This window comes from Pseudophryne corroboree, chromosome 1, assembly GCF_028390025.1.
Source record: "Pseudophryne corroboree isolate aPseCor3 chromosome 1, aPseCor3.hap2, whole genome shotgun sequence".
NCBI lineage: Eukaryota > Metazoa > Chordata > Amphibia > Anura > Myobatrachidae > Pseudophryne > Pseudophryne corroboree.
The window spans coordinates 365,855,748-365,881,785 of NC_086444.1; the positions used below are offsets into that span (position 1 = coordinate 365,855,748).

The 26,038-nt window shown below is 46.9% G+C and overlaps 1 protein-coding gene across 1 annotated transcript in view; it reads left to right on the forward strand.

Annotated features, from left to right (window-relative positions):
• DDX51 (DEAD-box helicase 51) overlaps nucleotides 1–16,764 on the forward strand; it is a 51,135-nt gene extending 34,371 nt beyond the window's left edge. Inside the window, exons 7-15 of the mRNA XM_063913001.1 lie at nucleotides 1,856–1,964; nucleotides 2,063–2,205; nucleotides 2,353–2,551; nucleotides 2,707–2,822; nucleotides 4,119–4,235; nucleotides 10,718–10,819; nucleotides 12,056–12,119; nucleotides 14,273–14,407; nucleotides 15,200–16,764. Of these exons, the coding sequence (XP_063769071.1) occupies nucleotides 1,856–1,964; nucleotides 2,063–2,205; nucleotides 2,353–2,551; nucleotides 2,707–2,822; nucleotides 4,119–4,235; nucleotides 10,718–10,819; nucleotides 12,056–12,119; nucleotides 14,273–14,407; nucleotides 15,200–15,226 (1,012 nt within the window). The 3' untranslated portion in view covers nucleotides 15,227–16,764. The remainder of the gene's footprint in view (nucleotides 1–1,855; nucleotides 1,965–2,062; nucleotides 2,206–2,352; nucleotides 2,552–2,706; nucleotides 2,823–4,118; nucleotides 4,236–10,717; nucleotides 10,820–12,055; nucleotides 12,120–14,272; nucleotides 14,408–15,199) is intronic.
• Nucleotides 16,765–26,038: the final 9,274 nt, after the last annotated feature.

Here is a 26,038-nt window from a genome sequence, read left to right on the forward strand (position 1 = left end):
GACAAAGAGGAGTGAGAACAATCCTCATTGTTCCAGATTGGCCACGAAGGACCTGGTATCTGGAGCTGCAGGAGTTGCTCACAGAAGATCCGTGACCTCTTCCTCTAAGACAGGACCTGCTGCAACAGGGGCCCTGTCTGTTCCAGGACTTACCGCGGCTGCGCTTGACGGCATGGCGGTTGAACGCCGGATCCTAGCGAAAAAAGGTATTCCGGGTGAGGTCATTCCTACACTAATAAAGGCTAGGAAGGACGTGACATCAAAACATTATCACCGAATATGGCGAAAATATGTTTCTTGGTGTGAGGCCAGGAATGCTCCTACGGAAGAATTCCAGCTGGGCCGTCTCCTTCACTTCCTACAAACTGGAGTGAATTTGGGCCTAAAATTAGGCTCCATTAAGGTTCAGATTTCGTCCCTATCCATTTTCTTTCAGAAGGAATTGGCCTCTTTCCTGAAGTACAGACGTTTGTGAAGGGAGTACTGCATATTTAGCCTCCTTTTGTACCTCCGGTGGCGCCTTGGAATCTTAACGTGGTGTTAAGTTTCCTTAAGTCACATTGGTTTGAACCACTCAAAACGGTGGAGTTAAAATATCTCACTTGGAAGGTGGTCATGTTGTTAGCCTTCGCTTCGGCTAGGCGAGTGTCGGAATTAGCGGCTTTATCACATAAAAGCCCCGATCTGGTTTTTCATATGGATAGGGTGGAATTGCGGACTCGTCCTCAATTCCTACCTAAAGTGGTCTCATCCTTTCATATGAACCAGCCTATTGTCGTGCCTGTGGCTACACGTGACTTGGAGAATTCTGAGTCCCTTGATGTGGTCAGGGCTTTGAAGATTTACGTGGCCAGAACGGCTAGGATCAGAAAAACAGAGGCACTGTTTGTCCTGTATGCAGCCAACAAGGTTGGCGGCCCTGCTTCAAAGCAGACTATTGCTCGCTGGATCTGTAACACAATTCAGCAGGCGCATTCTACGGCAGGATTGCCGTTATCAAAATCGGTTAAGGCCCATTCCACTAGGAAGGTGGGCTCTTCTTGGGCGGCTGCCCGAGGGGTCTCGGCACTACAGCTGTGCCGAGCTGCTACTTGGTCGGGGTCAAACACCTTTGCAAAGTTCTATAAGTTTGATACCCTGGCTGAGGAGGACCTCCTGTTTGCTCAATCGGTGCTGCAGAGTCATCTGCACTCTCCCGCCTATTTGGGAGCTTTGGTATAATCCCCATGGTCCTTACGGAGTCCCAGCATCCTCTAGGACGTTAGAGAAAATAAGATTTTAAACCTACCGGTAAATCTTTTTCTCGTAGTCCGTAGAGGATGCTGGGCGCCCGTCCCAAGTGCGGACTACTTCTGCAAGGCTTGTATATAGTTATTGCGTACATAAGGGTTATGTTATAGTTTCATCGGTGGTGAACCGAGGCTATGTTGGTTTTTCATACTGTTAACTAGATAGTATATCACAAGTTATACGGTGTGATTGGTGTGGCTGGTATGAATCTTGCCCTTGGATTACCTAAAATCCTTTCCTTGTACTGTCCGTCTCCTCTGGGCACAGTTTCTCTAACTGAGGTCTGGAGGAGGGGCATAGAGGGAGGAGCCAGTGCACACCCAGAGCATAAAGTCTTTCTTACAGTGCCCATGTCTCCTGCGGAGCCTGTCTATCCCCATGGTCCTTACGGAGTCCCAGCATCCTCTACGGACTACGAGAAAAAGATTTACCGGTAGGTTTAAAATATTATTATTATTATTATTATTATTATATATTTTTTTTTAATTTTATTTTTTATATGATTTAATGGTCATTCTGACCTGGTGTGTCATTTTTACCTTATTCATTTGATCTTCTTTCATAGGATGTCTGGGTTCTCCAGCTTAGCTGACATACTCGTGTGCACGCCGGGGAGGCTTGTTGATCACATCCAGCAGACAGAAGGTTTCACCTTGAGGCATCTGCGCTTTTTGGTAAATTTGTCTTCACTAATTTAAAGTATTATGTCCATTAAGGAGTTATTGGGAGACATCTTATGTATTTGTCTTTAGCTATCCTATTTCTTATGCAGGTTATTGATGAGGCTGATCGTATGATTGATCGTATGAACCAGGACTGGTTATATCATGTTACTAAGGCAGTGTTCAAGATGGACACCGGTGCAAGTGGAATGCTTTTCACTCGGAGGGAGCCTATAGTGCCTACAGCAGCCAAGTAACTAACTTAGATTCTTATTTAATCACTGTTACTTCTACATATATCTTACGACTTTGCCTACACTACAGTAGATCTGGCATACATACTTTAACCACACTTCCTACGTGTCATTGTATTCATAGTATGTATACTCTTATCACGCAGTTATTATCAGTGTCAGGTCCCATTGCAGAAACTGCTTTTCTCTGCTACTTTGACACACAACCCAGAAAAACTTCAGCAGCTGGGTCTGTACCAGCCCCGGCTCTTCACATCCGTATACAGGCAGACAAAACTAGATACTGCTGATGCTACGCCTGAGCCACCATCTTCTGGAAACTATTCCCTACCAGATGGCCTTACGGTAAGCAGTGGAGATATGTATCAGAAATGTGCCAAGTGCATGTTAATTTCAGTGAGCGTTGTTTTCATAATGCGAATATGCAGTGTGAAAGGAGATCTCCATGTAAGTTACCAGTTGTAAAAAATAAAACCACTGTTTTTATTCTCTTCCTGCAGCATTATTACATCCCATGCACACTTAGCTCCAAGCCTCTCATCCTCCTCCACTTCTTGCTTACTCTGCGATTTTCCCGTGTCCTCTGCTTTACCAACTCCAGAGAGTCTTCCCACCGGTGAGTGACATCCCGCTTGACCTTTCAGCAGTATCTTGTCAGCTTTTACTTCAAAATTACATCTGGTTGGAGCTTTTTAAGTGATGTACTTCTGTGACCAGTGGCAAGGAAAGCCCCTTTCCTCCTTTGTATGAAGTTTCAAAGGGAATACATACTAATTACCGGCGGCCGGGATCCTGGCAGTCAGGATGCCGACAGCGGCTTCATGGCTGCCAGTATGCCGGCAGCTGGGCGACGGCTAGAAAGCCCCTTGCGGGCACGGTAGCTTGCTGTGCTTGTCAAAGGTTCTATTCTCCATCTATGGGTGTCATGGACACACAGAGGGAGAATAGTCTGGCTCGCTGGTATTCCGGTGGCGGCATTTTACCGCCTGTCGCGAGTCCGGCGTCGGCATTGCAACTGCCGAGATCCCGACAGGCGGTCTCCTGATTGCCTCACTTTCAAAGGTATCCAGTGGATAATTCGACCAGTATATTGGGTCAGCAGTCAATAGTTCGACCCCATATGGTCGACATGCATTAGATCGACACAAGTTTGTTTTTGTTTTCCATCCTGTACCATCCGCATGGACTACGATTGTGAATAGTAACCTGCCCGAAGCGTGACTAGCAAAGCGGTACACTAGTTGGGGTTACATGTGGCTTAACGTTGAAGGTGACACTTGAGAAAAAACAAAACAAATTTTTGTGGATCTTTTTTTTTTGTGTCGACCATTTCCATATCAACCTTTTTATTTGTGTCATCCTTTTGTATCTTTCAACCTTTTGAGGTGTCTACCTTTTACATGTTGACCTATTGACCCTGTCATCCAGCTGCGAGAGGCCCCAACTATAGAATCCTTCAAAAGTAGACTCAAGACTTTCCTGTTTACTCAAGCATTTCCATAGTGTCTCTTTTAGTATCTTCATGCTTCTGTATTTTATGAAAAATGTACTTCATTATTTTTCTGTACTATATTATGCTGTGTATCTGTTAAGCGCCTTGAGTCCTATTGGAGAAAGAGCGCTATATAAATAAAATTATTATTATTATTATTATTACCTTATTGGGTTTATCTATTGACGGACGACCTAATGCTGGTACACCCAATACCCACTTTCAGGGTCTGCTTTATATTGTTTTGTTCACTCGCATTTGTTTTCAAAACATTCATTGCGTTTCAGGCCAAAAACTAGAAATCACCTGTTACTCTCCGTATTTGAGTCTGCTCATTTAATTGTATAAGTAGAAACGACTGTCCCACAAGGAGACGCATTGCTGTTTATCACTTAGTTGGTGATTCCTTGTATTTTACAGCTTGTTCCTGCTCATAAAGCTATTTGGAGGAATCACGGTGGCAGAGTTTTCCTCCCGTCTTAGTCCCGGGGAGAGGCGGAAGACCCTGAAGGACTTTGAGCAGGGAAAGCTACAGCTGTGAGTTGGATCAATGTCTCCCGATTGAGCACATCCGTCTCACTTCATTTTATGTGTCATTTTCAGTATTTTGTTTTGCAATAAATACATATTGTTTGGAGGGAGAGACTTTGCTTAACTATTAATGTGCTAACAATTGAAGTGAATGTTACTATATATAAGTGTAAGTAGTGAGTCACTGTAGCTGTTATATTACAGGTCTGGTTTCCTTTATTTACACTGCACTTCTAGTTAGCTTTTACAGAGTAGACAGACATTATATAAATGAAATACAAATAATAAAAATAGAATCTATGGTTTGCTTTACAAGTGCTGAGTGACATTATTATGGGTACATCTTTTTATTAGTGTTTTTTCAATATAGCTCAGACACTAGTTACGACTTATAGTTTAAGGGCACCATACACTAGAGCGATAATGCCCGATTAGATCCGATTTCGGGCATTTGGCCTGATATATCGGATGAAATCAGGCATTTTTCTCTATCGTCCTAAGTGGATGCTGGGGTTCCTGAAAGGACCATGGGGAATAGCGGCTCCGCAGGAGACAGGGCACAAAAAAAGTAAAGCTTTACTAGGTCAGGTGGTGTGCACTGGCTCCTCCCCCTATGACCCTCCTCCAGACTCCAGTTAGATTTTGTGCCCGAACGAGAAGGGTGCAATCTAGGTGGCTCTCCTAAAGAGCTGCTTAGAGAAAGTTTAGTTTAGGTTTTTTTCTTTACAGTGAGTCCTGCTGGCAACAGGATCACTGCAACGTGGGACTTAGGGGGAAAGTAGTAAACTCACCTGCATGCAGAGTGGATTTGCTGCTTGGCTACTGGACACCATTAGCTCCAGAGGGATCGAACACAGGCCCAGCCGTGGAGTCCGGTCCCGGAGCCGCGCCGCCGACCCCCTTGCAGATGCTGAAGCGTGAAGAGGTCCGGAAACCGGCGGCTGAAGACTCCTCAGTCTTCATAAGGTAGCGCACAGCACTGCAGCTGTGCGCCATTTTCCTCTCAGCACACTTCACTGGGCAGTCACTGAGGGTGCAGAGCGCTGGGGGGGGGCGCTCTGAGAGGCAAATATAAACCTTATACAAGGCTAAAAATACCTCACATATAGCCCATAGGGGCTATATGGAGATATTTAACCCCTGCCTGACTGGAAAAATAGCGGGAGAAGAACCCGCCGAAAAAGGGGCGGGGCCTATCTCCTCAGCACACGGCGCCATTTTCTGTCACAGCTCCGCTGGTCAGAACGGCTCCCAGGTCTCTCCCCTGCACTGCACTACAGAAACAGGGTAAAACAGAGAGGGGGGGCACATTAATGGCTATATATATATATATTAAAGCAGCTATAAGGGAGCACTTAATATAAGGATATCCCTTGTATATATAGCGCTTTGTGGTGTGTGCTGGCAGACTCTCCCTCTGTCTCCCCAAAAGGGCTAGTGGGTCCTGTCTTCATTAGAGCATTCCCTGTGAGTTTGCGGTGTGTGTCGGTACGTGGTGTCGACATGTATGAGGACGATATTGGTGTGGAGGCGGAGCAATTGCCAAATATGCAGATGTCACCCCCCAGGGGGTCGACACCAGAATGGATGCCTTTATTTGTGGAATTACGTGATGGTTTATCTTCCCTTAAACAGTCAGTTGAGGACATGAGGCGGCCGGACAATCAATTAATGCCTGTCCAGGCGCCTCAAACACCGTCAGGGGCTGTAAAACGCCCTTTGCCTCAGTCGGTCGACACAGACCCAGACACGGGCACTGATTCCAGTGACGACGGTAGAAATTCAAACGTATTTTCCAGTAGGGCCACACGTTATATGATTTTGGCAATGAAGGAGACGTTACATTTAGCTGATACTACAGATACCGTAAAACAGGGTATTATGTATGGTGTGAAAAAACTACAAACAGTTTTTCCTGAATCAGAAGAATTAAATGACGTGTGTGATGAAGCGTGGGTTGCTCCTGATAAAAAGTTGATAATTTCAAAAAAGTTATTGGCATTATACCCTTTCCCGCCAGAGGTTAGGGCGCGCTGGGAAACACCCCCTAAGGTGGACAAGGCGCTCACACGCTTATCCAAACAAGTGGCGTTACCCTCTCCTGAGACGGCCGCACTTAAGGATCCATCAGATAGAAAGATGGAAGTTATTCAAAAGAATATATACACACATGCAGGTGTTATACTACGACCAGCTATAGCAACTGCCTGGATGTGCAGTGCTGGAGTAGTTTGGTCAGAATCCCTGATTGAAAATATTGATACCCTAGATAGGGACAATGTTTTACTGTCGTTAGAACAAATAAAGGATGCATTTATCTATATGCGTGATGCACAGAGGGATATTTGCACACTGGCATCTCGGGTGAGTGCTATGTCCATTTCAGCCAGAAGAGCCTTATGGACACGACAGTGGACAGGCGATGCGGATTCAAAACGTCACATGGAGGTTTTGCCGTATAAAGGGGAGGAGTTATTTGGAGTTGGTCTATCAGACTTGGTGGCCACGGCTACTGCCGGGAAATCCACTTTTTTACCTCAAGTCACTCCCCAACAGAGAAAGGCACCGACCTTTCAACCGCAGCCTTTTCGCTCCTACAAAAATAAGAGAGCAAAGGGCTTGTCGTACCTGCCACGAGGCAGAGGAAGAGGGAAGAGACACCAACAGGCAGCTCCTTCCCAGGAACAGAAGCCCTCCCCGGCTCCTGCAAAAACCTCAGCATGACGCTGGGGCCTCTCAAGCGGACTCGGGGACAGTGGGGGGCCGTCTCAAAAATTACAGCGCGCAGTGGGCTCACTCGCAGGTAGACCCCTGGATCCTGCAGATAATATCTCAGGGGTACAGGTTGGAATTAGAGACGGATCCTCCTCATCGTTTCCTGAAGTCTGCCTTACCAACCGTCTCTTCCGAAAGGGAGAGGGTGTTGGAAGCCATTCACAAGCTGTACGCTCAGCAGGTGATAGTCAAAGTACCCCTATTACAACAAGGAAAGGGGTATTATTCCACTCTATTTGTGGTACCGAAGCCGGATGGCTCGGTAAGGCCTATTCTAAATCTGAAGTCCTTGAACCTCTACATAAAAAAGTTCAAGTTCAAGATGGAGTCACTCAGAGCAGTGATAGCGAACCTGGAAGAAGGGGACTTTATGGTATCCTTGGACATCAAGGATGCGTATCTACACGTTCCGATTTACCCCGCACACCAGGGGTACCTCAGGTTCATTGTTCAAAACTGTCACTATCAGTTTCAGACGCTGCCGTTCGGATTGTCCACGGCGCCTCGGGTCTTTACCAAGGTAATGGCCGAGATGATGATTCTTCTTCGAAGAAAAGGCGTATTAGTTATCCCATACTTGGACGATCTCCTAATAAGGGCAAGGTCCAGAGAACAGCTGGAGACAGCTTTAGCACTATCTCAAGAGGTGCTAAGACAACACGGGTGGATTCTGAATATTCCAAAATCCCATTTAATCCCGACAACTCGTCTGCTGTTCCTAGGAATGATTCTGGACACGGTTCAGAAAAAGGTTTTCCTTCCAGAGGGAAAAGCCAAGGAGTTATCCGATCTGGTCAGGAACCTCCTAAAACCAGGAAAAGTGTCAGTACATCAATGCACAAGAGTCCTGGGAAAAATGGTGGCTTCTTACGAAGCAATTCCATTCGGCAGATTCCATGCAAGAATATTCCAAAGGGATCTGTTGGACAAATGGTCAGGGTCGCATCTGCAGATGCACCTGCGAATAACCCTGTCACCAAAGACAAGGGTGTCACTTCTGTGGTGGTTGCAGAAGGCTCACCTATTAGAAGGCCGCAGATTCGGCATTCAGGATTGGATCCTGGTGACCACGGACGCCAGCCTGAGAGGCTGGGGAGCAGTCACACAAGGAAGAAACTTCCAGGGAGTATGGACGAGTCTGGAAAAGTCTCTTCACATAAACATTCTGGAACTAAGAGCAATCTACAATGCTCTAAGCCAGGCGGAACTTCTCCTGCAAGGAAAGCCGGTGTTGATTCAGTCGGACAACATCACGGCGGTCGCCCATGTAAACAGGCAGGGCGGCACAAGAAGCAGGAGTGCAATGGCAGAAGCTGCCAAGATTCTTCGCTGGGCGGAGAATCACGTGATAGCACTGTCAGCAGTGTTCATCCCGGGCGTGGACAACTGGGAAGCAGACTTCCTCAGCAGACACGATCTTCATCCGGGAGAGTGGGGTCTACATCCAGAAGTCTTCAACATGTTAATAGACCGTTGGGAAAGACCAATTGTAGACATGATGGCGTCTCGCCTCCACAAGAAACTGGACAAATATTGCGCCAGGTCAAGAGATCCACAGGCAATAGCTGTGGACGCACTGGTAACTCCTTGGGTGTACCAGTCAGTGTATGTGTTTCCTCCTCTGCCGCTCATACCAAAGGTATTGAAGATCATACGGCAAAGAAGAGTAAGAACAATACTAGTGGTTCCGGATTGGCCGAGAAGGACTTGGTATCCGGAACTTCAAGAGATGCTCACGGACGAACCGTGGCCTCTACCTCTGAGAAGGGACCTGCTACAGCAGGGTCCCTGTCTTTTTCAAGACTTACCGCGGCTGCGTTTGACGGCATGGCGGTTGAACGCCAGATCCTAAAAGGGAAAGGCATTCCAGAAGAAGTCATTCCTACCTTGATTAAGGCACGGAAGGAAGTCACCGTGAAACATTATCACCGCATTTGGCGAAAATATGTAGCGTGGTGCGAGGATCGGAGGGTTCCGACGGAGGAATTCCAACTGGGTCGTTTCCTACATTTCCTGCAATCAGGATTATCTATGGGTCTCAAATTGGGATCCATTAAGGTTCAAATTTCGGCCCTGTCAATATTCTTCCAAAAAGAATTGGCCTCTGTCCCTGAGGTCCAGACTTTTGTCAAGGGAGTACTGCATATACAGCCTCCTGTGGTGCCTCCGGTGGCACCGTGGGATCTAAATGTAGTTTTAGATTTCCTCAAATCCCATTGGTTTGAACCATTGAAAAAGGTGGATTTGAAATATCTCACATTGAAAGTGACTATGTTACTAGCCCTGGCCTCTGCCAGGAGAGTATCTGAATTGGCGGCTTTATCTTATAAAAGTCCTTATCTAATCTTCCATTCGGATAGGGCAGAACTGCGGACTCGTCCGCATTTTCTCCCTAAAGTGGTATCAGCATTTCATCTGAACCAACCTATTGTGGTGCCTGCGGCCACTAGCGACTTGGAGGACTCCAAGTTGTTGGACGTTGTCAGAGCCTTAAAAATATACATTGCAAGGACGGCTGGAGTCAGAAAATCTGACTCGCTGTTTATATTGTATGCACCCAACAAGTTGGGCGCACCTGCTTCTAAGCAGTCGATTGCTCGTTGGATTTGTAACACAATTCAACTTGCACATTCTGTGGCAGGCCTGCCACAGCCTAAAACTGTAAAAGCCCACTCCACAAGGAAGGTGGGCTCATCTTGGGCGGCTGCCCGAGGGGTCTCGGCATTACAACTCTGCCGAGCAGCTACGTGGTCGGGGGAGAACACGTTTGTAAAATTTTACAAATTTGATACCCTGGCAAAGGAGGACCTGGAGTTCTCTCATTCGGTGCTGCAGAGTCATCCGCACTCTCCCGCCCGTTTGGGAGCTTTGGTATAATCCCCATGGTCCTTTCAGGAACCCCAGCATCCACTTAGGACGATAGAGAAAATAAGAATTTACTTACCGATAATTCTATTTCTCGGAGTCCGTAGTGGATGCTGGGCGCCCATCCCAAGTGCGGATTATCTGCAATACTTGTACATAGTTATTGTTAACTAATTCGGGTTATTGTTAAGGAGCCATCTTTAAGAGGCCCTTTCTGTTGTCATACTGTTAACTGGGTTTAGATCACAAGTTGTACGGTGTGATTGGTGTGGCTGGTATGAGTCTTACCCGGGATTCAAAATGCCTCCCTTATTGTGTATGCTCGTCCGGGCACAGTACCTAACTGGAGTCTGGAGGAGGGTCATAGGGGGAGGAGCCAGTGCACACCACCTGACCTAGTAAAGCTTTACTTTTTTTGTGCCCTGTCTCCTGCGGAGCCGCTATTCCCCATGGTCCTTTCAGGAACCCCAGCATCCACTACGGACTCCGAGAAATAGAATTATCGGTAAGTAAATTCTTATTTTTAGGTGTTTCCGATCCGATGCGCGTTCCCGTGAGCATCGGATCGGATCCTCCAGATTGAATGTGCTGCACATTCAATCAGGTCTGACCTGGGGGCATGGCTGGGATCGCCCAAGATACACTGTATGCAAAAGGACAGCATACAATGTATCTTGGGCGATCCTGCCCTCCGGGAGGCTGCCGGGGTGATCGCCTGCGCCATGCGGTCGGATAAGTGTATGGGGCCCTTTAGAATTTTCTTAGGAAAATACCCGACAAATGTGTGTTTGGTTTGCGCCCGCATATGCTAGCTTATGCTTGTTTGTACTTGCTGCCATCTCATACAGGTTAATAAGCACAGATGCCACTGCAAGAGGAATAGACACCAAAGAAGTGAAATGTGTGATAAACTATGACGCTCCACAGTACATCAGAGTATATATCCACAGGTATATCCGCATATAGAGGGGGTGGAATTGTCTGCGTGACTTACATCCATTCTGACATACTGGGTGGGATTCAATTCTTTTCACCCCTTTCCACACCCGTTCTGTTTCTGCTCTCAGGGGCGTGGTATCATTATTTCATCTCGCTACCCCCGAAGTAAGGAGGCACCCAACCCTTTACACAGCTAAACCTGATCAATGTGGGTGCAATAAGCACAATAACGGAGATAATTTTAGAAAGGAAATTGGGCGTGATATATCATTTGAATCCCACCCTTTTATATGTAGTTCTCATTTTAATGTTTCGTTAGTAACATTTTTGTTAATGGTGCATAATACGATTCTTTGAAAGTAAACAACTACAATAGTAACATACTCTAAGTAATACTTTAGTATTTTACCTTTTGAATTTGTCTTAAGTAAATATTAAGGGGCAGATGTATAAATACTTATAGAATCTAGTTTCTGTTGCCAGTAAGTCATCTCAGAGCTCTGCGTGGCACAGGCAGCTTGCAATCCTTATTGTTCATGTGTGAGTGCAGCTATCTGTCTGTCCGCATGTAGGGGGTCTTTCCGACCTGATCGCACGCTGCTGTTTTTCGCAGCGCAGCGATCGGGTCACTACTGCGCATGCGTATGCACTGCAATGCGCAGGTGCGTCGTACGGGTACAAAGCCGATTGTTGCTGTGCGATGGATTTAACGAAGAATCCATTCGCACAGCCGATCGCAAGAAGATTGACAGGAAGAAGGCGTTTATGGGTTTCAACTGGATGTTTTCTGGGAGTGGTTGGAAAAACGCAGGCGTGTCCAAGCGTTTGCAGGGCAGGTGTCTGACATCAATTCCGGGACCTTACAGGTGGAAGTGATCGCAGCAGCTGAGTAAGTTCATACCTACTCAGAAACTGCACAAACTGTTTTTGTACTGCTCGGCTGCACAAGCGTTCGCACCCTTGCACAGCTAAAATACACTACCCTGTGGGCGGCAACTATGCGTTCGCACAGATGCTAAAAGCAGCTAGCGTACGATCAACTCGGAATGACCCCCATAGGATTGTGTTATTATCCATCTTTGTGCCATGGTTTCTACTCTGTGACTCTCCACTCTGCCCTGCAATTGAGAGGGCCTTTACTAATTATGTATCCCGCATTACTAAACTACTGCAGTGATTAAAGGAATATAAGCCCCTGGGATCAGCCTTCGTTCACCGGTCACAGCTGGTTGTTTCTGTTTATGCAGGGTGGGAAGGACTGCCCGCGCAGGGAAGGCAGGTCTGGCATTCACAATGCTCCTGAACATTCAGGTAGGTCATTGTCTGCACTAATCCAGTAAATGTAATTATTCATTGCATTAAGCTTCAACTATATCTTCACTGTGTGAGCCCTGTTAATATACTGTAATACAGGTTGAGTATCCCATATCCATATATTCCGAAATACGGAATATTCCGAAATACGGAATTTTTTGAGTGAGAGTGAGATAGTGAAACTTTGTTTTCTGACTGCTCAATGTACACAAACTTTGTTTAATACACAGAGTTATTAAAAATATTGTATTAAATGACCTTCAGGCTGTGTGTGTAAGGTGTATATGAAACATAAATGAATTGTGTGAATGTACACACACTTTGTTTAATGCACAAAGTTATTAAAAATAATGGCTACAATGACCTTCAGGCTGTGTGTATAAGGTGTACATGTAACATAAATGCATTCTGTGCTTAGATTTAGGTCCCATCACCATGATATCTCTGTATGGTATGCAATTATTCCAAAATACGGAAAAATCCGATATCCAAAATACCTCTGGTCCCAAGCATTTTGGATAAGGGAGACTCAACCTGTATACTATAATAAATAATTTAAAAAAAGCGTGCCACAATGAAATCCTGTGTGACCACTTATACATGCTATGCCACTGTGCACTCCTCTTGGCAATGTAAGGTGGCATCCTTTACAGGTGGCAGTGTTTCACCCTGAATGATGGGCAGGTCAGGCATCCTAGGGGTGCTGTTATAGATTAAAATGAATATCCGTGTGCTAAAAATGGAGTATGTCCTGTTTAACAACTACTCTTTGCAAGCCAGGTAGGGCCAGATTCTAAACCTTTAGAAAATTTACTATGGAAATATTTATATAACATTTATGTATTATACTGTAGATAACAATGTTTGAGGGCAGATGAGTTCTTGTATGTGAAAAGTCAGTACACCGAGGTCCCACTTCATAGGACAATGTATAGGTTTGAAGTCCAGTTATCACTTGTTTCTCATGGTTTTATTTCCAGTTCTACAATGACTCAGCCGACCCTCCCCCTTACACACGCTCCCACACCCTTCCTCCCTACCTTGTCCCTTACCTGTCCTCTCCAGGGTGCTCTAGCAATCCGTTTACAGTATTCTGCAGCCGTCATTATGAAACAGAGTATATCCCTTTCTGAGCTCTTTGTCTTGCTTGGTTCACCGAATGGTTGTTAGATCCCTTTATTTACTTGATCTTGGGCCTGCATACCCTGAAACAGCCCCCCTGAAATGTCTCCTTGGGTTTTGTGAGCAGGGGGTAGATGGTCTGCGGAAATAAGAAAATCCATAAGAGTCCACTGCTCCAGATATTTCCCTCCTTCAGAATGAGCAATATGATAATGGGTGTAATCTATATGTCATGGGCGCTAACTGTCTGCAAGACACATGTTGGTGTATTTTAAAAAAAATTAAAACAACCCATCCCTTTCTCTTTAACCCTTCCAGCATCCAGTGCACATAGGCCATTACCTCCTGATGGATATAAATATTAATTTACTTTAAAACTTAGATTTAGAAGATACATTTAAAATGTCAGGTTATCATAGTGATCCTCACTTGAATGCTTCTCACTCTGGACACAGGAATAATCATCATTGTGGCACTGTATAACTAAAAGGTGTCGTCCTTTATAAAATGTGAGTTATTGGCACATGTTGGTAGCTAGCGTCTGTTGGTCCATGCTGGCTCATATAGGAGGCGCAGTGTGCTCAGGGAAAAAATATCCCAAGATGGCCCTTTACTCCCAGGTATCAATATAACATGGTAACATTTATGTGGATAATTCCATTCTAGTGGCCCCATGCCTGGTAGTATTTGCACTTGTGGCATTGTTCTTTCCTTCCTACCCCCAAGTGAACACATTAGGACCAGTGCATTGCATTTAACATGACACAAGCGGGTTATCAGCCTAACAGTTCTGTTCCATGGAAGAAACCCTCTGTGCAGGGGAAAACCGTGTTATTTCCCTGCTCACTCACATTTGCTATGACGCCTCTCTGCATTACATATCTAACATTGGCAGGTCAGTCTGTGCTACAGAAGGCATACTGGAAGCAGACCGGGCCCTAGTTATGGGAGCCTCTACCTACTGTCACTTTCCTTTTAATGCTATAGCAGTTTATCTGATCTTCCATTCCTACATGTATCTTCCACAGGAGCAGAGGTATCTAAACATGCTGAAGGACGCGGGCGTTTCACAGATACAGAAACAGCTGGTGAAGAGTGAGAACCTGAGGCATTTTGAGCAGAGATATGAGGAGGCACTATCTCAGCTACAGAGGGTTGTTAAGGTGATTACTTCCTCACTGCAGTCTTAAGGGCCCCATGCATTACTACAATTTCTTCTACGGGAGAAATCGCAGCCGATGCCCCTTGAGCCGCCTGGGAGCTTCCCAGGTGGCAGGATCACATGCAATATATCACATGCCGTCCTTTTGCATGTGACATATCACATGCGATCCCGTTCCGCGCTGCCAGAGGCTGCCCTGAGTCGGTGGTCGGATCTGCAGGACATCCGATCTACAACTCTGATCTGATGCGCACATGACCGCACATCGGATCGGATGTAAAACACATCCGCTTTGGACACTTTTCACCCGATTTCTTGGCCGGATCCGTCGGAATCGAGTGAAAAGAGACCATATCGGAAAAGTGTATGGCCAGCTTTACAAAGTAACCCTAAAACTGAAGTTAAATATAGAGATAAAGCTATAGATTGTAAAGTTCATATTCACCGACAGAACGTAGTATTGCATTTATATTTGCTATGTAGCCCCATTGTAGCTGTCTATTTTCATTGATTTAGCAGTATTGCTCATAGTACAATAAGTTCCTATCAACCGACAGAACGTAGTATTGTATTTATATTTGCTATGTAGCCCCATTGTAGCTGTCGTGTATTTTCATCGATTTAGTAGTATTGCTCATAGTACAATAAGTTCCTTGCAGCTTTATCTTAAATCTCTTACAGGCTCCTAAGACTTTTAGGAATGAATTGAGAATTTTACGGGTATTCCTATCATGTAAAGTGATTTGTGTCATATGTTTTCTGCTATTATACATTTGTCTTTTTCCTGTCACAGAATGAACATGCTCAGAAGCGTTGCTGATTTTTAATACCCATTGCCAGTGACTGAAAACAATTTAGTTCCATTGTTGGGAACTTACAATTACTGTTGCTCCACATGGACCATCATTGTCTGCAGTGCAGTGTGAAGTCTGGTTCTATACTGTACGTGACAATTGCTTGTGATGATCAGCATTCAGATTCGTCAGATGGATGAACAGTTTTCTATGAGGAATTGACTTAGCGAAAGCTCCAAAGTTTTCATTCTATGATTAAACCTCAATAGAAGCAGCACAGACTTCTAGCAATTTCTTCAGTGTACAGAATTACTTTTTTTTTTTTTTTTTTGTATTAACGGTAATATTATATTTGTTGACTCATTGAGTGATTAGCTGTGAAATCTAGCTAAGGGTTTGTTCATTTTCAAATTCCTGTTCCTTTACGTCCCCAATGTATAGCCCCTCACCCAGAGGTAAGATCCCACAATTCTTGTTTGGTCATGAAATTGTTGTCAAAATGACCTATAAGGGTAACTAGAACAAAGGGATATAATGTTCCTTTACAGAAGGCACCTATTTAATACAGAATACAAGCACAGCTTACTTAATTTAGCATTTTTGGTCAAACAGGTCTGAGTTTCAGAAATATTGCATGGAATGCCTTGTGCCATTTGCTTCCATAAGAAATCTTGATGTGTTTTCTCAGGTATACTGTATATCGCTTATTTGAATTACCTGTAGCTTAGCCCTGACTCTTTTAATCCCTTTATTTTCATACTAGAAGGCTCATATCTAACTACTGGCATACATGTGCAGGTCTTTTTATAAGCTCATTATCAAGTGTTGTTTACATAATATCCATTACTATTCAAATACGTAGTTCACAGGATATCTCTGTCTACTTTTTCCATGTTCAAATTACGTAATGGAGAGGGAAAGTCCTTTACAGAGGTTTGAGACTGGAACAAAAAAGCATCAGCCAAAAACTGTCAACATGTTGGGACTTTAGGGGTCATTCCGAGTTGATCGTAGCTGTGCTAAATTTAGCACAGCTACAATCAGGAACACAGACATGCGGGGAGACGCTCAGCACAGGGCTAGCCCGCCCCGCATATCAGTCCCTGCCCCGTCGCTGAAGTACAAAAGCATCGCCGCTTTTGTACTACAGGAGTAGCTCCCAGCCAGCGCAGCTTGTACGTACTACTCGTCGCTGCCTGGCTTGCAGTGGCTGCGTGTGACGTCACGCAGCTGCTGCGGCCCGCCCCCCGCACAGTCCGGCCACGTCTGCGTTGACCGGAACGCGTCCACAAAACAGCGGCCAAACGCCGCCGTGCCTCCCGCCCAGCGACCACCTCTGCCTGTCAATCAGGCAGATGCGATTGCTAGGCAACGACAGCCGTCGGCTGTCAGCCATGCGCCAGCGCATGTGCGGTTCTCACCTGATCACTGCGCTGTGATAAACTGCAGCAAGCGATCAAGTCAGAATGACCCCCTATATTTGTTGTGTAAAATTAAATGTTTGAAGTTTTCCATTTGTTTAATTGAAAAAAATAAGCACTTTTAATAAATGAACAACATATTATGATGTTGCTTTTCTTTACTATGTTAACCATAGAAGTGTTTAGTTTTTGTACTTCATGTACAAAGAATCTACTAGAATGACAGACTCTCAAGCTACTACTCAGTGTCTGGGCTTTCCATGTGTCCTATTTTCGCCATCCAGTCCTGGTAAAACGTTGTGACCATCTAGTACTACGTGCCTGAACTTGGAAATTATTTTCTTCCCTCTGCCCACAGAGAAGCATATGGCCGCCTTTTCAGACTAACGATTGCAACACATAGACATTATTCTTAAATAGTTAACACAAACGTACACTGTGAACCGTCAGCCTGTATAGCAAGAGACGTATGTAGCTGGCACGGTGAGATGCACCTGGTGTCTGAAGCCAACTCACGCTGCTTATACAATATAATGTGTCCCTATTAAGGAGTTATACATTGTAACTAATCTTTGGGACATATTGTAAGACACTGTGTAGGTGGGACAATGCACCTGTGCCTGCAGCCAGCTTACTCCGTTGAGACAATGGGCCTAATTCAGACCTGATCGCTCGCAAGGTTTTTTATGCAGCGCTGCAAACAGATAGTCGCTGCCCATAGGGGAGTGTATTTTAGCTTTGCAAGTGTACGAACGCATGTGTAGCAGAGATGTACAAACAAATCTTGTGCAGTCTCTGCACAGCCCAGGGCTTACTCAGCCACTGTGATAACTTCAGCCTGTTCAGGAGCGGAATTGACGTCCGGTACCCTCCCTGCAAACACTTGGACATGCCTGCATTTTTCCAACCACTCCCTGAAAACTGTAAGTTGACATTCACAAACGCCCTCTTCCTGTCAATCTCCTTGCGATCGGCTGTGCGAATGGATTCTTTGTAAAACCCATCGCACAGCAATGATCCACTTTGTACCCGTGCGAAACACTTTTGCATTGCAGTGCATATGCATGCGCAGTTCTGACCTGATCGCAGCGCTGCAAAAAATGCTAGCGAGCGATCAGGTGTGAATTATCCCAATGTACTATGAATCCACCATACAGTGATAGAATGTAACCTGCCTTTATGACAAACTAGCTTTCTCTTACGTCCTAGAGGATGCTGGGGTACACATTAGTACCATGGGGTATAGACGGGTCCACTAGGAGCATTTGGCACTTTGAGAGTGTGGGCTATGCCCCTCTTACCAGACTCAGTTTAGAAAATGTGCCTGGAGGAGCCGGTCACAGCTAGGGGAGCTGTACAGAGCTTATTATTATTATTTCTCTGACGTCCTAAGTGGATGCTGGGGACTCCGTAAGGACCATGGGGAATAGCGGCTCCGCAGGAGACAGGGCACAAAAGTAAAAGCTTTAGGATCAAGTGGTGTGCACCGGCTCCTCCCCCTATGACCCTCCTCCAAGCCTCAGTTAGGTTTTTGTGCCCGGCCGAGAAGGGTGCAATCTAGGTGGCTCTCCTAAAGAGCTGCTTAGAGTAAAAGTTTTATTAGGTTTTTTTATTTTCAGTGAGTCCTGCTGGCAACAGGCTCACTGCAACGAGGGACTTAGGGGAGAAGAAGTGAACTCACCTGCGTGCAGGATGGATTGGCTTCTTAGGCTACTGGACACTAGCTCCAGAGGGACGATCACAGGTACAGCCTGGATGGGTCACCGGAGCCGCGCCGCCGACCCCCTTGCAGATGCTGAAGAGAGAAGAGGTCCAGAAATCGGCGGCTGAAGACTTCCCAGTCTTCTTAAGGTAGCGCACAGCACTGCAGCTGTGCGCCATTGCTCTCCGCACACTTCACACCAACGGTCACTGAGGGTGCAGGGCGCTGGGGGGGGCGCCCTGGGCAGCAATGAAAGTACCTATGCTGGCTAAATATACATCACATATAGCCTCTGGGGCTATATGGATGTATTTAACCCCTGCCAGGTTGTCAGAAAAACGGGAGAAGAAGCCCGCCGAAAAGGGGGCGGGGCCTATTCTCCTCAGCACACAGCGCCATTTTCCCTCACAGAACTGCTGGTGGGAAGGCTCCCAGGCTCTCCCCTGCACTGCACTACAGAAACAGGGTTAAAACAGAGAGGGGGGGGCATTTTTGTGGCGATATTATTACATATTAAGATGCTATAAGGGAAAACACTTTTATATAAGGTTGTCCCTGTAAAATTATAGCGTTTTGGTGTGTGCTGGCAAACTCTCCCTCTGTCTCCCCAAAGGGCTAGTGGGGTCCTGTCCTCTATCAGAGCATTCCCTGTGTGTGTGCTGTGTGTCGGTACGTGTGTGTCGACATGTATGAGGACGATGTTGGTGAGGAGGCGGAGCAATTGCCTGTAATGGTGATGTCACTCTCTAGGGAGTCGACACCGGAATGGATGGCTTATTTAGGGAATTACGTGATAATGTCAACACGCTGCAAGGTCGGTTGACGACATGAGACGGCCGGCAAACCAATTAGTACCTGTCCAGGCGTCTCAAACACAGTCAGGGGCTTTAAAACGCCCATTACCTCAGTCGGTCGACACAGACACGGACACTGACTCCAGTGTCGACGGTGAAGAAACAAACGTATTTTCCATTAGGGCCACACGTTACATGTTAAGGGCAATGAAGGAGGTGTTACATATTTCTGATACTACAAGTACCACAAAAAAGGGTATTATGTGGGGTGTGAAAAAACTACCTGTAGTTTCTCTGACGTCCTAGTGGATGCTGGGACTCCGTCAGGACCATGGGGATTAGCGGCTCCGCAGGAGACAGGGCACAAAAATAAAGCTTTAGGATCAGGTGGTGTGCACTGGCTCCTCCCCCTATGACCCTCCTCCAAGCCTCAGTTAGGTTTTTGTGCCCGTCCGAGCAGGGTGCAATCTAGGTGGCTCTCCTAAAGAGCTGCTTAGAAAAAGTTTTTAGGTTTTTTATTTTCAGTGAGTCCTGCTGGCAACAGGCTCACTGCATCGAGGGACTTAGGGGAGAGAAGTGAACTCACCTGCGTGCAGGATGGATTGGCTTCTTAGGCTACTGGACACCATTAGCTCCAGAGGGATCGAACACAGGCCCAGCCATGGAGTCCGGTCCCGGAGCCGCGCCGCCGACCCCCCTTGCAGATGCCGAAGATTGAAGAGGTCCAGAAACAGGCGGCAGAAGACTTTTCAGTCTTCATGAGGTAGCGCACAGCACTGCAGCTGTGCGCCATTGTTGTCAGCACACTTCACACAGCGGTCACTGAGGGTGCAGGGCGCTGGGGGGGGCGCCCTGGGCAGCAATGTATAATACCTTTCTTATGGCTAAAAATACATCACATATAGTCCTTGAGGCTATATGGATGTATTTAACCCCTGCCAGATCTCACAAACTCCGGGAGAAGAGCCCGCCGAAATAGGGGGCGGGGCTTATTCTCCTCAGCACACAGCGCCATTTTCCTGCTCAGCTCCGCTGTGAGGAAGGCTCCCAGGACTCTCCCCTGCACTGCACTACAGAAACAGGGTAAAACAGAGAGGGGGGGGCACTTTTTTTGGCGATATTACTATATTTAAGCTGCTATAAGGATACAACACTTATATAGGGTTATTCCCATATATATTATAGCGCTTGGGTGTGTGCTGGCAAACTCTCCCTCTGTCTCCCCAAAGGGCTAGTGGGGTCCTGTCTTCAATAGAGCATTCCCTGTGTGTCTGCTGTGTGTCGGTACGTGTGTGTCGACATGTATGAGGACGATGTTGGTGTGGAGGCAGAGCAATTGCCGGTAATGGTGATGTCACCCCCCAGGGAGTCGACACCGGAATGGATGGCTTTGTTTATGGAATTACGTGATAATGTCAGCACATTACAAAAATCAGTTGACGACATGAGACGGCCGGCAAACCAGTTAGTACCTGCCCAGGCGTCTCAGACACCGTCAGGGGCTGTAAAACGCCCTTTACCTCAGTCGGTCGACACAGACCCAGACACGGACACTGAATCTAGTGTCGACGGTGAAGAAACAAACGTATTTTCCAGTAGGGCCACACGTTATATGATCACGGCAATGAAGGAGGCTTTACATATCTCTGATACTGCAAGTACCACAAAAAGGGGTATTATGTGGGGTGTGAAAAAACTACCTGTAGTTTTTCCTGAATCAGAGGAATTGAATGATGTATGTGATGAAGCGTGGGTTAACCCAGATAGAAAAGTGCTAATTTCAAAAAAGTTATTGGCATTATACCCTTTCCCGCCAGAGGTTAGGGCGCGCTGGGAAACACCCCCTAGGGTGGATAAGGCGCTCACACGCTTATCAAAACAAGTGGCGTTACCGTCTCCTGATACGGCCGCCCTCAAGGATCCAGCTGATAGGAGGCTGGAAACTACCCTAAAAAGTATATACACACATACTGGTGTTATACTGCGACCAGCCATCGCCTCAGCCTGGATGTGCAGTGCTGGGGTGGTCTGGTCGGATTCCCTGACTGAAAATATTGATACCCTGGATAGGGACAGTATTTTATTGACTTTAGAGCAATTAAAGGATGCTTTTCTTTATATGCGAGATGCTCAGAGGGATATTTGCACTCTGGCATCGAGAGTAAGTGCGATGTCCATATCTGCCAGAAGAAGTTTATGGACGCGACAGTGGTCAGGTGATGCTGATTCAAAACGGCATATGGAAGTATTGCCGTATAAAGGGGAGGAATTATTTGGCGTGGGTCTATCGGATCTGGTGGCCACGGCAACTGCCGGGAAATCCACCTTTTTACCTCAGACCCCCTCCCAACAGAAAAAGACACCGTCTTTTCAGCCGCAGTCCTTTCGGTCCTATAAGAACAAGCGGGCAAAAGGACAGTCATATCTGCCCCGAGGCAGAAGAAAGGGTAAGCGAGGGCAGCAAGCAGCTCCTTCCCAGGAACAGAAGCCCTCCCCGGGTTCTGCAAAGCCCTCAGCATGACGCTGGGGCTTTACAAGCGGACTCAGGAGCGGTGGGGGGTCGACTCAAGAATTTCAGCGCGCAGTGGGCTTGCTCACAGGTGGACCCCTGGATCCTGCAGGCAGTATCTCAGGGTTACAGGTTGGAATTCGAGAAGTCTCCCCCTCGCCGGTTCTTAAAGTCTGCTTTGCCAACGTCTCCCTCAGACAGGGCGACGGTATTGGAAGCCATTCACAAGCTGTTTTCTCAGCAGGTGATAGTCAAGGTACCCCTCCTACAACAGGGAAAGGGGTATTACTCCACGCTATTTGTGGTACCGAAGCCGGACGGCTCGGTAAGACCTATTCTAAATCTGAAATCTTTGAACCTGTACATACAAAAATTCAAGTTCAAGATGGAGTCACTCAGAGCAGTGATAGCGAATCTGGAAGAAGGGGACTTTATGGTGTCCCTGGACATCAAGGATGCTTACCTGCATGTCCCAATTTGCCCTTCACACCAAGGGTACCTCAGGTTCGTGGTGCAAAACTGTCATTATCAGTTTCAGACGCTGCCGTTTGGATTGTCCACGGCACCTCGGGTCTTTACCAAGGTAATGGCCGAGATGATGTTTCTTCTGCGAAGAAAAGGCGTATTAATTATCCCTTACTTGGACGATCTCCTGATAAGGGCAAGGTCCAGAGAACAGCTGGAAGACGTAGTAGCACTAACCCAAGTAGTGCTGCAACAGCACGGGTGGATTCTGAATTTTCCAAAATCTCAATTGAACCCGACGACACGTCTGCTGTTCCTGGGAATGATTCTGGACACGGTTCAGAAAAAGGTGTTTCTTCCGGAGGAGAAAGCCAGGGAGTTATCCGAACTTGTCAGGAACCTCCTAAAACCAGGAAAAGTGTCTGTGCATCAATGCACAAGAGTCCTGGGAAAGATGGTGGCTTCTTACGAAGCGATTCCATTCGGCAGATTCCACGCACGAACTTTTCAGTGGGATCTGCTGGACAAATGGTCCGGATCGCATCTGCAGATGCATCAGCGGATAACCTTATCGCCACGGACAAGGGTGTCTCTTCTGTGGTGGTTGCAGAGTGCTCATCTGTTAGAGGGCCGCAGATTCGGCATACAGGACTGGGTCCTGGTGACCACGGATGCCAGTCTGAGAGGCTGGGGAGCGGTCACACAGGGAAGAAACTTCCAGGGAGTATGGTCAAGCCTGGAGATGTCTCTTCACATAAATATACTGGAGCTAAGAGCGATTTACAATGCTCTAAGCCTGGCAAAACCCCTGCTTCAGGGTCAGCCGGTGTTGATCCAGTCGGACAACATCACGGCAGTCGCCCACGTAAACAGACAGGGCGGCACAAGAAGCAGGAGAGCAATGGCAGAAGCTGCAAGGATTCTTCGCTGGGCGGAAGATCATGTGATAGCACTGTCAGCAGTGTTCATTCCGGGAGTGGACAACTGGGAAGCAGACTTCCTCAGCAGACACGATCTACACCCGGGAGAGTGGGGACTTCATCCAGAAGTCTTCCACATGATTGTGAACCGTTGGGAAAAACCAAAGGTGGATATGATGGCGTCTCGCCTCAACAAAAAACTGGACAGGTATTGCGCCAGGTCAAGAGACCCTCAGGCAATAGCTGTGGACGCTCTGGTAACACCGTGGGTGTTCCAGTCAGTGTATGTGTTTCCTCCTCTGCCTCTCATACCAAAAGTACTGAGAATTATACGGCAAAGGGGAGTAAGAACGATACTCGTGGCTCCGGATTGGCCAAGAAGAACTTGGTACCCGGAACTTCAGGAGATGCTCACGGAAGATCCGTGGCCTCTACCTGTAAGACGGGACCTGCTTCAGCAGGGACCGTGTCTATTCCAAGACTTACCGCGGCTGCGTTTGACGGCATGGCGGTTGAACGCCGAATTCTAAGGGAAAAAGGCATTCCGGAAGAGGTCATTCCTACACTGGTAAAAGCCAGGAAGGAGGTGACTGCACAACATTATCACCGCATTTGGAGAAAATATGTTGCGTGGTGTGAGGCCAGGAAGGCCCCCACGGAGGAATTTCAACTGGGTCGATTCCTACATTTCCTGCAAACAGGATTGTCTATGGGCCTTAAATTGGGGTCCATTAAGGTTCAAATTTCGGCCCTGTCGATTTTCTTCCAGAAAGAATTGGCTTCAGTTCCTGAAGTCCAGACTTTTGTAAAAGGAGTACTACATATACAGCCCCCGGTTGTGCCCCCAGTGGCTCCGTGGGACCTTAATGTAGTTTTGGATTTTCTCAAATCCCATTGGTTTGAGCCACTCAAATCGGTGGATTTGAAATATCTTACGTGGAAAGTAACCATGCTACTGGCCCTGGCTTCAGCCAGGAGAGTATCAGAATTGGCGGCTTTATCGTATAAAAGCCCATATCTGATTTTCCATTCGGACAGGGCAGAACTGCGGACGCGTCCTCAGTTTCTGCCTAAGGTGGTGTCAGCGTTTCACCTGAACCAGCCTATTGTGGTGCCTGCGGCTACTAGCCATTTGGAGGATTCCAAGTTGCTGGACGTTGTCCGGGCATTGAAAATATATATTTCAAGGACGGCTGGAGTCAGAAAATCTGACTCGCTGTTTATACTGTATGCACCCAACAAGCTGGGTGCTCCTGCTTCTAAGCAGACGATTGCTCGTTGGATTTGTAGCACAATTCAACTTGCACATTCTGTGGCAGGCCTGCCACAGCCTAAATCTGTCAAGGCCCATTCCACAAGGAAGGTGGGCTCATCCTGGGCGGCTGCCCGAGGGGTCTCGGCATTACAACTCTGCCGAGCAGCTACGTGGTCGGGGGAGAACACGTTTGTAAAATTCTACAAATTTGATACCCTGGCTAAAGAGGACCTGGAGTTCTCTCATTCGGTGCTGCAGAGTCATCCGCACTCTCCCGCCCGTTTGGGAGCTTTGGTATAATCCCCATGGTCCTGACGGAGTCCCAGCATCCACTAGGACGTCAGAGAAAATAAGATTTTACTTACCGATAAATCTATTTCTCGTAGTCCGTAGTGGATGCTGGGCGCCCATCCCAAGTGCGGATTGTCTGCAATACTTGTACATAGTTATTGTTACAAAAAAATTGGGTTGTTATTGTTGTGAGCCGTCTGTTCAGAGGCTCCTACGTTTGTCATACTGTTAACTGGGTTCAGATCACAAGTTGTACGGTGTGATTGGTGTGGCTGGTATGAGTCTTACCCGGGATTCAAAATCCTTCCTTATTGTGTACGCTCGTCCGGGCACAGTATCCTAACTGAGGCTTGGAGGAGGGTCATAGGGGGAGGAGCCAGTGCACACCACCTGATCCTAAAGCTTTATTTTTGTGCCCTGTCTCCTGCGGAGCCGCTAATCCCCATGGTCCTGACGGAGTCCCAGCATCCACTACGGACTACGAGAAATAGATTTATCGGTAAGTAAAATCTTATTTTTTCCTGAATCAGATAAATTAAATGAAGTGTGTGATGATGCGTGGGTTTCCCCCGATAGAAAATTATTGGCGTTATACCCTTTTCCGCCAGAAGTTAGGGCGCGTTGGGAAACACCCCCTAGGGTGGATAAGGCGCTCACACGCTTATCAAAACAAGTGGCGTTACCGTCTCCAGATACGGCCGCCCTCAAGGAGCCAGCTAATAGGAGGCTGAAAAATATCCTAAAAAGTATATACACACATACTGGTGTTATACTGCGACCAGCGATCGCCTCAGCCTGGATGTGCAGCGCTGGGGTGGCTTGGTCGGATTCCCTGACTGAAAATATTGATACCCTTGACAGGGACAGTATTTTATTGACTATAGAGCATTTAAAGGATGCATTACTATATATGAGAGATGCACAGAGGGATATTTGCACTCTGGCATCAAGAGTAAATGCGATGTCCATGTCTGCCAGAAGATGTTTATGGACACGACAGTGGTCAGGTGATGCAGATTCCAAACGGCACATGGAAGTATTGCCGTATAAAGAAAAAGACACCGTCTTTCAGCCTCAGTCCTTTCGTCCCCATAAGGGCAAGCGGGCAAAAGGCCAGTCATATCTGCCCAGGGGTAGAGGAAAGGGAAGAAGACTGCAGCAGACAGCCCCTTCCCAGGAACAGAAGCCCTCCACCGCTTCTGCCAAGTCCTCAGCATGACGCTGGGGCCGTACAAGCGGACTCAAAGGCGGTGGGGGGTCGTCTCAAGAGTTTCAGCGCGCAGTGGGCTCACTCGCAAGTGGACCCCTGGATCCTACAAGTAGTATCCCAAGGGTACAGATTGGAAATTCGAGACGTCTCCCCCTCGCAGGTTCCTGAAGTCTGCTGTACCAACGTCTCCCTCCGACAGGGAGGCAGTATTGGAAACAATTCACAAGCTGTATTCCCAGCAGGTGATAATCAAAGTACCCCTCCTACAACA